General features: G+C 40.9%; 1 protein-coding gene and 1 long non-coding RNA gene across 2 annotated transcripts in view; one reads left to right on the forward strand and one right to left on the reverse strand.

The window, feature by feature from the left end:
- The window catches only part of UNC13C (unc-13 homolog C), a 402,369-nt gene that overhangs the window by 387,671 nt on the left and 1,714 nt on the right, over window positions 1-12,984 (forward strand). Inside the window, exons 31-32 of the mRNA XM_065558178.1 lie at window positions 5,218-5,310; window positions 6,878-7,037. Of these exons, the coding sequence (XP_065414250.1) occupies window positions 5,218-5,310; window positions 6,878-7,037 (253 nt within the window). The remainder of the gene's footprint in view (window positions 1-5,217; window positions 5,311-6,877; window positions 7,038-12,984) is intronic.
- Window positions 1-12,984, reverse strand: part of LOC122174057 (uncharacterized) — a 246,653-nt gene that overhangs the window by 46,909 nt on the left and 186,760 nt on the right. The gene's annotated exons all lie outside the window — the stretch shown is intronic.

Genomic DNA, 12,984 nt, shown 5'->3' on the forward strand with positions numbered 1-12,984 from the left:
AGTGACTTAAACATCTTTTACACTTAACAGATGTATAATTCTGTTTTACTTTGCAACAAGCATCTAGACAGAGCTGATGAGGACTTTTGAGACACCTCAGAATTCCATGGCCACCAAAATGATTATGAGGCTAATCCAAACTGTTGCTGGCTTAACTCAGCTAGCCACTTTCTTGATCCAATGTTTGGACTGTGACTGGAGGTGGGACAACTAGCAATGTTACACCATTAGCTCCTATGATATGAGATTGGAATATGGCATCTGTTTTGAGCGTCTACTTCCAGAGCCTAATGGAACCCATCCTGGAAGGCTCTGAAGATGAATACTTGTTCCCCCAACTCTATCAAGGTTTTTATAGGACTGGCAATGATCTTTTATATTCAGCTATCAATGAAGTGCCCTTAGATATCCTATCCCCTGGATTTGTCAAGATGAGTTTTGATTTGTAAAAGACCTGTCACAACTGAAAGGAGAGGAAAGATGACTAGAGTGCTGGTGGATGAAGTAGCGTTCAAAATCTGATCCATTCCATCTTAAAGATTATTGAAAAGCTTATACCATAGCTATGCAAGAGGCAGAGAAGATTTATTTGCCTCCTTCATAGCACTGAATAAGTGTCAATCACTCAGCCATATTGTTTTGAGTAGTGGACAATCTAGTTAAATCAGGCTGCTTTCCAGTCAGTGGCTGGTACAGGTCCCTCCCATTGTATTGAAATTTCTACTTTGCAGAAAAAAATCAAGGAAATATGGACTTAAGTCTCTGCTTCTATGGATGCAGAGTGATTTCTGGAGGGTACATGTGCTAAGTCTCCTCTGGTGGAGTTTATGCCAGTGACATTCACTGACGCACTACAGATGCTGGGAAGTCTGCATTGAATTTCCCTCCTTCCCATGGCACTTTGGACACATGTCCTTCCTGATTGGGGAAAGTCAGCAAGGAAGAATTGGGTCCATTGTTGATGGAGACTCCCTTATAGAGAGTCACCTTCCTAACCTCTATAAAAGACTGTTGTGCAGCCATCATTCCTACAAGTCATTGCTAGATGGTCATAAAACAGTAACAACCAGAAATCCTATTTTTTAATCTCCATGTAGCCAAGAGGTTGCAACTGTTTCTTTCAGGCCTAATTACTATGGTCTATGCCTCTGTCCCCTCAAGATTAGATTATTGCAATGTGTGCTCTAATTCAACTCACACTCAGAGTGGAGTAGAATGAGGTGGCCTGTTTGTTAAGTAGAGTTTCTCATTGTGAACACATGACACCAGTGTTTTGAGATCTCCACTGGCTGCCTTTTGGGTTCAGGGTGGAATGCAACACATAGTTTTGATCTATAGTGGGCCCGGGACCTTTCAGAGATTGCCTTTCCTCTATCCCCATGCAATAGTCTACATATAATCAGCAGACACTCCTAAAGCAGGAGATTCCTTACTAAAAAGAAAAAGAAACAAAGAAAGAAAGATCTTGGCAGGGTACTCTCCATAAGTGACCCTCATATCTGCTGACATGTAGAGCATGCACCAAAATGCAGATCTCTTCCCAGGCTTTTGAGAAGGGACAAGTACAGTCTGGCATCTGTGGCTGGGCATAAGGTTTTCCTTCTCCCTTTCCAGTTTTGTGGAGAATTTTTTGTTGCTTTACAATCGAGTGACTGCATTTTTAACAGCACTGCAGAGGTGCCTTTTAATGTTCTGATTGCATCTCAATACATAAAATGTAAAATCAGAGCTCTGGGGTGTGGGTAGATTCCACTGGTAGATAAGGCTTTTCAATATGAAGTCCATTAGTATGTTTATAGGGCTTTTGAGGAGATGAATTGCAGTGTTAAAGAAGGAAAAGTGCTATCATGCTCTGCAGGGCTATTTGCTGTCAGGAGAACTGATCTATTATATGGCTTAGGGTAAAAGCACCTTCCTCTAGACTAATCTGAATTGCTAAGAGTGTCGTACTGTGGAGGCTGTTCCTGAATTGTGACCTCTCAGAGTCTGGCAGTAAGAAAGGAAACACACACACAGATCAGAGACTTTAGCATGAACTGTGATATTTCTTGGAGTGCTACAATAGTTGACATTTGCAAATGCTAAATGTTCTAAAGATCTCTATCCAACTTGTTCAGTAGCTCAATGAGAAAGAGGGCTGAAGACTGGAAAAATAAATAAATACTTTCATTTCAACATTTTGTATTAAGTCAGCTTATGCGGTCTAAAATGAATTGTAGCAAGGACTCTCCTGTTTGTTGTGCTTAAAGCAGCTGTGCTAACTGCAGTGGTTTTTGGTTTAAAATTTCTCATTATTTGATGTTTTTAAATATAGTATGCGATTTCTCTTATGCCTACAGCACACCGTATTATCGATAATGTGCTAGGCATACACAAAACTTGCAGTACCCTTTAAAGGGCTTCTCTATATTAACGGCCACAAATGGGGAAAATAAAACTCTGTAGGAAAAAGGACTCTAGTTCATGATAGGAATATGTTGCTTAGGTTGACAGCTGTAAGAAACTGTAAGCTACATTTTGCTCTCAGGTTAGCTGAAGTAATTATGAAGAACTTCACTGGAGTTAAATTCAATGGAGCTAGTGCGGGGTTTCACTACTGTAACTGAGAGCAGATTTTGTCCCAATTTGATCTAGGGTCACATGCATTGTCTCTTAGATGAGGCAAAAACCTTGATCAGGTCTAGCAGAGACTTCAAATGTTTCGTTGCAAATAATATCTGTTGCTAACGTAGCCTCCCCCCAACCTTTTTTTTTGGGAGGGGAGACTTGTTCACCAAATATTCCTGATTTCTGCAACTGAGAGCGCCACGGGTGGGTACGGTAATGTCTTTAATTGGAAATTGGACGTACTTCTGTTGGTGGAAGAGACAACTTTTGAGCTTCACAGAGCTCTTCTGACCTGAAGAACTTCATTAACTAGACGATAGTAATGCTTAACCAGATTCTACCTTTTGAATAGTTCTTTACTCTGTACCCTTGTCTTCACTACAGAAAAATAGGTATGTTCTTAACTCAAGTTAGCTAACAAGTTAGCTTACTTGAGGTAAAATCCTAGTGAAGATACGGCAGTTTTTAGTTTCCACACAAGTTAGCAGGTCAAGTTAAAGCCTAAGCACGCTTGAGTTAAGGACACACCTTTTTTCATAATTAAGACAAGCTCTTTAAGTAGCCCCACTGAAATCAAAAGGAATACACATGCACTACTCAAAACAGGTAAACGGGCAGAATCTGGTCCTGCAAGAGTAGTGGTCGTGACAGCTGTGTTTTAAATGCATTATTTTTCTTGACAGAATATTTTACATACAATTTTGTGTTCAGCTAAAAATTGTTATTCCAGGAAGCAGAAATTGAGTGTCATTGCTAACAAATAAAGGCTGGACAGTGATGAATGGGTTAGAGAACACTTTGTTTCCCTCAGAAGGAAAAATCAGATTGAAATACATCACTTCTAGCATATAACAGTTTCCTTTCTTATTGCTAAAGGCTGGTTTTATAGGAAAGTCAGAGAAACTCAGTAGTGGTGGAAGCTGTTGAAACTGGTTAGTCAGTTTTTTGAGTTTAGATATTCACTTGTTCTTGAACTATTTTATTACTACTTTAACATGTTTATTAATACTAATTGATGAAAGATGAAGTAACTTGCATTATTTACTTTTCATTTATTGTGAACTGGATGAGTCAGTAGTTTAATTAGGGACTTAAGATAGTAAACATTTCTCTGTGGAATTATCAAACTGCACTGCAAAGTCTAATGGCTGCCACTGAAGCTAAACTTCTTATCACTAAAACCCGCTGTGTAACAAATTGCCTATTTACACATGTCATAAATGGTCTACACCATCTGGTTGATATCGGACTATATCTAGAAGCAACATTTGTATGAACACCCTGAGATTCAGAAGTGGCAGCTATGTCTCTACTGCTTAAGACATTAAAAAAAAACAAATACTGTTTTAATTAAAATCTGTGGTTTCTGATTATGATTTTTAATAAGTGAACTCTTGACAGCATTGTGGCCCAACTCACTTAGCAGCTGGCAAATAGAGTGTTCTGTTCTCAAGGTTTCTGATCAAGTAAATTGAGTGGTGAGTTCCCACATCTTAACAGATCAGAAAAGAAGCTTGTTCTTTGATGCAGTAACCCATGGGATAAGGGTATTTAATTGTCCTTGCAATGCTGAGCCAATGAAGAGAATGTAACTATGGATTATTCCAACCTGACCAATAAGCATCACTGTAGAATCACATTTCAAGGAAGCCACTGAGATGATGAAGTCTAGAAAAGCATTTTAGGGTATGGGAAAGGAAAAACAGGGCAAACACATTGGTTGGGATCTTTAATTTAGGGCAAGATTGTCACTTGCCCAATGCTCCTGAGCAGGAGTGTAAGGCATCCCCTTAAACCCTGCATGGGTTACTTGTGTTTGTGGCTCGCAGGCAATGGGAGAGCAGCTTTTCTGGGGTCCCGTTGCTTCCCTGCCCAAGCAAGTGGAAGGGGAATGGTTGGACAGGGCTGGGGTGGTCAAGTAAGGATGGAGTCTTGACTCTGCACTCTTAACCCCACCAAATCTGTGTGTACTAAATGGTTGCCTCAGGTTAACTAAGGATCACATCGTGGCTACCTAAATCACAGTTCATTCCCTTGTGTAATCCTGGGACAGTGCAACTGTACAATGCACCTTCCTATGCAGATTGTACTGTTACAGTCCAGCCCACAGACAAAGACATTTGTCTTTATTTGACTTCATAGGAAGATGCACTTTTCTGGCACTCCTTAAATAATACAGGAGCAATTTTGCAAATATATATATATATATGCAAGAAAACCTGGATGTGCGCATACATACAGAACTCAGCAAAACAACCAAATTTCATGTTGGCACCAACTTTTTGAATCACGGGCTGAATTTAAAGTTCCTAATGACAGGTTCTCCCAGTCCTACTGAGAATACACACAGGAAGCAGATGTTTGTGGTCACAATGTGCAACAGTTGTAAAGTCACTTATAAAGCTATCATCTCACCTTATCCAGACATTGAATATATTCCAGATGGTTAAGAAAAGAAAATATGGGGGGAAATGAGAGAACATACTATTCACCTTACATTAATATAAAGTTATTTGTTCACCTGCATCTTGTTGTAACATACTGGTACTGTCTATTTTCCCCTGAGCTGTTGAGGAGTCAGCAGTATTAAACTACTGTTTACTTCTGCAGGTCATTCGACCAATAATGCAGTAGGTGAGATCTCTGTACAGGTGGATGTCTTTACACATCCTGGAACTGGAGAACATAGAGTCACTGTAAAAGGTAAGTTTCAAATAGGGACTCTCAAGTAGTAGGAAGGTTATTTTACCTCTGTATTTGGCACTGATGCAACCGCTACTGGAATACTGTTTCCCGGTCTTATGTCCACAGCTCAAGAAGGATGTCAATAAATTGGAGAGGGTTCAGAGAAGAGCCATGAGAATGATTAAAAGATTGGAAAACATGCCTTATGGTGATCAGATTCAAGGAGCTCGATTTATTTAGCTTAACAAAGAGAAGGTTAAGAATTGACTTGATCACAGTTTATAAGTACCTACATGGGGAACAAATATTTGATAATGGGAACAAAAGTCTAACGAGATCCAATGGCTGGAAGTTGAAGATAGACAAATTCAGGATGGAAGTATGCTGTACATTTTTAACAGTGAGGGTAATTAACCACTGGGATAATTTACCAAGGGTTGTGGTGGATTCTCCATCACTGACAATTTTAAAATCAAGATTGGATGTTTTTCTTAAGGACATACTCAAGTTCAAACAGGAATCATTTAGAGCAGTGTTTCCCAAACTTGGGACACCGCTTGTTTAAGGAAAGCCCCTGGCGGGCCGGGCTGGTTTGTTTACCGGCGCCGCCACTTCCAGCAGCTCCCATTGGCCTGGAGCAGTGAACCACGGCCAGTGGGAGCCGCGATTGGCCGGACCTGCGGACGCGGCAGGTAAACAAGCTGGTCTGGCCCACCAGGGGCTTTCCCTACACAAACGGCGTCCCAAGTTTGGGAAACACTGATTTAGAGAAAGCTCTATGGCCTGTGTTATGCTGGAGGTCAGACTAGATCATGATAGTGAGCTCTTCCGGTCTTAGAATCTAGAAAGGAAACCTGAAGTAAAAAGTTCTAATCACAAAACAGCAAATCTTAGGTATTAATGTACTTCCTTCCCAACAAAAATAATAGCAAAGGCTGTGTCTGGATTTCAAAGTTCTCAGGGCCATACTCTGCCCCTACTGATGACATTGGGAGTTGTGTCTGGAGAGGTCAGTATGCAGCATGGCTTCAGTGTGTATTTGCTAGCATGCTACACAGTTGAAATTCATTAAACAGTTCCACCCAACCAACACATAAGTTGTGATGTTCCAGAAACACCTCTTATACTTCAGGCATGTAATTTAGTTTTTAAAATGCTGCGGCAGAGTTAGATATTGAATAATTGCCCCAAGACTTAAAATATCCAACTTGTAATAAATACTGTCCAACATTGTATTGGTGAAGCTAAAGTCCACAGAAAACCAGTTATGTTTAGATTCATATCTGCTGATTTTTTTTAAGATACAGTGAATCTGGCAGACCAAACCAGGTGAGAATGTAAATTTGTGAAATTGCAGATTGCTGGAATTGTAACTGATATTATTCATACTCCTAATTCAGTGGGGAGCAGACAAAGCTATTGCTGGTTTGTAGAGTGTAGGTTATCTACCAGGAAGATCTCAGGTCATCCTTCTGTGACCTCTCATCGGCTACACTAAGCCTTACTATGTATTTAAGCAAGAATATTTACTAATATTTTGCATTGGGATTCTAAATGCATATCTAATTCCTATTATTCTCTTTAGTTGTAGCAATTAATAACCTAAACTGGCAAACAACAGCTATGTTCCGGCCATTTGTGGAAGTCTGTATATTGGGTCCTAACCTAAGTGACAAGAAGAGAAAACATGGAACCAAGACAAAGAGCAACACCTGGTCACCAAAATACAATGAAACATTCCAGTTGTAAGTCTTTTTTTTCTTTTAGCTGTCCATTTTATATAAATTGTTACAATTAATTTTGCAGCTAAAGCTGTGAGAACTGAAAATGCTATAGTCCAAGACTGCATATTTCACAGACCATAAGTATAGACGCGATTTCAAAACTAAGGTTCTTTCAGTATATAGTGTGTTCGAAAGTCTGGGTTATAGCCTTGTCTTACCCAGGGATTAATTTTGATCTTTGTGTTTTGGGCCTGTAGCACTCCTTTTTGAAGTTCCGTTTCTGAAACATGGAAGACAAGTGGACTTGGAATTAAGGACATTCTGGGAATTGTGGGGATTATTAGTTAGAAATGCATATTCATTTGCACACACAGATGAGACGTTAGATACCTAATTGGTCATTTGCATGTGCAGTTACCTCGATTGCTAATGCCAGTTGTACATGCATTTCTACAAATCTGGGCCTTAAATATTTGTAAAGGTCTGAAGATGTAAAATGATAACCAATTGCTATTAATAACCACTTTTACTTAATCCCCAGAAGCCAAAGAACCTTTATATTTGATTTAGGGGTCTAAATTTGGCAATTCTCCACACCAAATTCCTTTTAACTGCTCTCTACATCATCTTCCTTTTCTAGATTAAGACCTCTGTTAGAGCCTGCCCGTTTCCCAAGCACTAAAAGACCACACTCTGCCTCCACACGCTGGGAGTTTCACTTTCTTGGCTTCTTCTGACCATCAGCCCTACATTTGACCATGAAGCTGCTTGAGGCTCTATGCCAGTGATTTCCTCTGCCCCAACTCAGTGGTATAGTCCTCAATGGGCTGTACACTACTGGAGTGCTCCCACTGGTATGACCTCATGCAGATGTGCAAGGTCACACTGTGCTCTATGTGACATGACCTCCAACATGTGGTATAAAAGTGCTGGAATGCTGTTCTGGTGCAGTCTGGCACTATATCTGTGCCCTGACTGCCTCATCAGTGTTGGTTCCTGGCCTCAAAGACATTTTATAAATAGCAGCTAGGAGGGCAGGCTGAGGAAAGCCAGTCTGAATTCACTCTGTTAGCAAGAATCCCTACTTGATCCCAACTCCAAGGGCAGCAACCTTCCCTGCTCCTACCACTATAACCCCCTTAGGCAGCCCTTAATAGCCTAGCAATCTGATGGTGGTTAACATCTTAGAACTGGCAAGTGTCCTCACGGGTTAAGCCACATTTTAGAAAGAGGGATGTGTAATGTGTCCCTTCGTAACAAATTATTCTTCTCATTTATTTGATGTGTTTGCACAGAGACAAACAAAAGCAGCGGTCTGTTTACAAGAGAAATGTATTCAGAACAAATGTTCCCTTTTCCTACAACTCCAGGGTTATGGGGACACATGAAGTACAGGCATCCCTTTAGAAGACTGAAACATGTTTAATGGCAATTGCCAACAATTATCTTCCTAAAATTTTATTTTTAAAAGCACAGTAGTTGAAACAAAGATAGACGCTGAGAATCACGTAATGCAGTAGGACGATCTTAAGGATCTAAAGCTGGGTAAGATGGGAACAACTAAATACAATTAGCACCAGACTGGATGAGCATCAAAATAGTCAATATATTTAGTGTTTTTCATTCTTTATAAATAGCTTAATCTCCAAATTGGTAGACACCCATCCATCCTCAAGTACCTATCTTCATTGGATCTGTCTTTACTTTGTAAGATTAGTTACATAATAAGTAAGAGGAAATCATCACTACTAGAGGGAGCACTGGCAGTAACATTAAAAACTCACGTTCTCTAATCGCGTGCTTCACAAGCCTTTTGCTTTAATAACAGCAGCATAACAAATGGATCTGTCAAGTAGAGGATACTGAGCAGTAAGGGGCCTACGTTTTCCACATCTCTGTCTACAACATCCAGTAGCAATCAGCAGGTTAACTTTAAGCATGAAAGAAATTGAAAGGATCTACAATAATTTTTTGGTAGTAAAAATCTATTCATGCAAAACCTTTGAACTATTCACCAGTCTAACATAGGCCTGATCCAATGCCCTCTGAAGTCCAACTGAGCCTTTTCATTGACTTCAACATGGAATAGCTCAACCTGTAGTTAATATCTCTGCTGCTACCATTCATAATAAAATAATGGCAAAGCAGAAATCAATGTTAAGAAGTATCCCCAATCTGTTTCATGCCACAAATTTATTTACCAAATAACTTCTTCCAGAGGTGGGTAGCTGGATTTTTTTTTTAAATGGGGCTGAAAGACATTTTCAAGCTATGCCTGCTTTCTAAATCTTTTTTAATGCTAGACTGTTAGAATAATACAGGTTTTTTGAGTGATTAAAGCCTAAACTATGTTCTATTTGGATTACAGCATAGCAGCATATCATTAGAGTCAAGAGGATTCTAGACTGCCTGGCACGCTGTTTCATTTTTAAATCAAAGGAAAATCATGTAAATCTTCCTCTAGTGATAACCTGCCCTGTGTACTTGTTTTATGTGCCTCAGAATGAGTGAAATCTTGCAGCTATAACTCAAAATATGCAATGAGTTTCATGAAACAAAGCTCCACATATATATAGTCCTGGAGCCTTACAGCTCTGTCTATCCTACAAGGGGATTACTGTGTGCTGCACAGTGAATACTAATGATATGCTTTCCTGCAGTAAAAGCATCCAAGACAGTATTATAGGAACAGTAGCAATGCATAGTATTGTTCTTGCCAGTGCAATGTCAGAACTGGCAGGTTTCTCCAGTTGGTTTGGCCCAACCATAACGTAAGTACATTTATATTTAACTACAACTAGCCACCAGCACTTGGAGCAGGGCTGGCTCCAGGCACCAGCTTAACAAGCAGGTGCTTGGGGCAGCCAAGGGAGAGGGGCGGCACATGCAGCAATTCGGGGGCTGCAGGTCCCTCACTCCCTCTAGGAGCGAAGGACCTGCCACCGAAGCCAATCGTGGCTTCCCCCCCCCAATTGCCGCCGCCGGTCGCGATTTTTTTTTTTTTGCTTAGGGCGGCAGAAATGCTGGAGCCGGCCCTGACTTGGAGCGAAATTAACCCCATTGCAGGTGCTGCACACCATTTAATGCAGCTCTTAAGCGGTGCATAGGGCTTTGTTTGGACCCCTACATTGGCATGAATTTCACCCTTAACACTCTGAAGGGCATATTGTGGAACTTAAGTGCTTGTAAAGTGCCTTGAGTTCCTTAGATGAAAGGTGCTAGAGATGAATTGTTATTATAAATTTATAGTGAGAATTACAAACCTACCAATTTCTCTTTCATTATCTGGGGAAGGTACCTACTGCAGTCACAGTTGCTAAATCAGAATGGAAGCCTGACAACCAAATTGAGGCTTCAGAAAAAAAAGCTGCGTAAAAATTAGCATCATGACGACAGCAGATCACATTTTAGCCATTACTTTCCCAAATCCCTCTGCCCCTCCTCCCCCGGTTTTGTTTTTTTACACAGGGAAAAAAAAATATACAGCCACTTGACTGGAAATTATGATCAAACAGTACATAATCTTAGGGCTGCTGTGAACTTTCAGACTGAGACCTGAAACCAGGCTTAACTGACACTGAGTTTCAATGCAAAGTTGAAACTCGTACAAGACTTTGATCAGACCCAGGCTGGTCTAGGAATCCTCTCAGCAAGCAGGGGGCTCCCTCACTCCTTCAGCAACAGACCCTAGGATCCCTTCTTTCTTTATGTTGACATCTATATGAGGCCTAGTGACATGCTTTTCTACAGTCTATAGTGGTACAATCAGCTGGCCTCTCCCCTTCTTTCAGAGATGGGAGCTAGTCCATCCCACCCCTCCTGTTTCTTTGAGGGACCAGTCAATAGGCCCACTGCCCTAGCATGTGTCTATGAGACATATTTTCAGGAGAGCAGGATGCCTGTCCACACACAAATTCAGCAGCAGTCAGTAAGGAAACATTTCCAGTCATTTTGCTGCTTCACAAACCTTTCTGGCCCACCCAGCCCCTTCTCTCTCTCTCTTTTTTTTTTTTGTGGACAGATGTCCCCAAACGCACACCGTGCTAATAGAGAAAATGCCTGTTCTGGGTTTGGGGAAGTGGGACCAATGATTACAAAACCAGCTTGTTTTGCGAGGGTTTAGTGAGAGTTTTCTGGTTCGTCCCAAGCCAACATTGGCCAACTGATCCCCCAGCCTGGGTTTGTCACACTTGTGGAAACCTAAAACAACCATCAGGGCTGGATAAAGGCAATTCAGAGCCCTCCCCCATAGCCCCACCTCACCAATATGGGCCCACACCTATTCGGAGTGCCAGTGCTAAGGTGCCTCTCTCTTCCTAGAGAGGCAAGGCCGGCCAGCCAGTTGGGGTCATGTCTCTCCCATCCCCATTCAAAGAGCAGCCTTGCCTCTCTAGACTCATTCTCCTCTGAGAGGCATGAGTGCTAGGAAGGAGCTCCCAGTACTCAACCCAGCAGCTACGGTGGATCTGTTAAGGTGGGCGGTGTCAGCCACACACAAAAACTCTTCTGCTGAGGTTGTGTTGGCAAGACTCCCAGGCTGTAGGTCGTAGCGCTAGCCCTCCCTAGAGAGACATGGGACACAGTTCATCCCTTTCAGAGCTATTGTTTCAGACTGTCTGCAGACTTCACGGTATTGTCACACTCAGGTCACATTCTCACACTTTTCTTTGTGGCCACAAGAACTAGAAACTCACTATTTTAAATGAAATCTGAGATTCTGATGTAAATACTGGACACTCTGGCCCTAGGCACTGCCTGTAATATCTAAGCTATAATCCATCTCTGCCAATGGTTTCCATGCAGCATTCATCTCAGCTTAGATCTACAGTAGTTAAAATAAAAATGAAAGCCATTATAATACCAACCATTAAAATAAAAAGGTGGTTAGTTAGTACAGTAACTATGTGTTCTGAGGGTATAATGCTGTTCTTGGAAGCTAAACATTTTTTGTTAGAAAGCTGTTCTATTCAGAGGCTGTACCTCACAGAGTTGGGAGTAAAGGTATAGCAAAAAAGTATTGTAAGACAAAATCCTTCAGTCAGATAGGGGGACATGGAAGGCCTTGAAGCAAAGCCAAGGCAGTTCCTATGTTCAGGGCGGGGACCAGAATGCAGAGAGCCACACAGAGGATAGATCCACTGGTCACCATAGAACATTATGGAGTCTCCCTGATCCTAGTACACAGAAAGGTTTAAGGGCATAGTGAGGGAACATCTAACCGCTCCAAAACTGCTCCATGGCTTGTGACGCATTCCAATCTCACTGATTCCCACTGCTCTGTCTATCACCCATTTATTGGGGTGGAAGGGAAGGGACCAGAACTTGGCTCCTAGAAAGGAAACATTGTGCTATTATGTAATATAACAAGAATAGTAAATTGTGGGTATTATTTTGTTTAAATGAATACGTGACTCAGACTAAAAGAAACATTTTTCATTTTCTGATTGAAAAAGGTCATCTGATTGAAAAAGGTTTATGTTGTGTTGAACAGGTGTCCTAGGTAGATCATCAGGCTTGCATGTTTTTTGGATGTAACTGATAAATATTGCTAATCAATTCTTTACCACTGGAAAACAGCTGGCACCCATACATTGAATCATATATATAAAATTTGCAATCAGGGTAGAAGCTCAATACCAAATACTGATACACAATTTTATATTGAATACACAGAGGATACGATCACATTACTCTATAAGTAACATTTAGAAAACGGACACCTTGGAATGCAGAGCCTCCCCTATAAAATTGCCATATGAAAACCATTTGCCCCAACATTAAATTCAAAATTAATAAAGTAGGGAAAATGGATCAAAGATTTACTAGAATCTAAAATCGTTTTTAGCTGGACGGGGGGGGGGGGGGGGGGGAGAGGGAGAGAAGAGCCTAAATAAAAAGTTATTTGTGCTTTAAAGACATGTGAGATACTGTTCTGAATTCCTCTGAATTGTAGTTTTACATCAGTTTA

The sequence above is a fragment of the Chrysemys picta genome, chromosome 10, assembly GCF_011386835.1.
Source record: "Chrysemys picta bellii isolate R12L10 chromosome 10, ASM1138683v2, whole genome shotgun sequence".
Lineage (NCBI taxonomy): Eukaryota > Metazoa > Chordata > Testudines > Emydidae > Chrysemys > Chrysemys picta.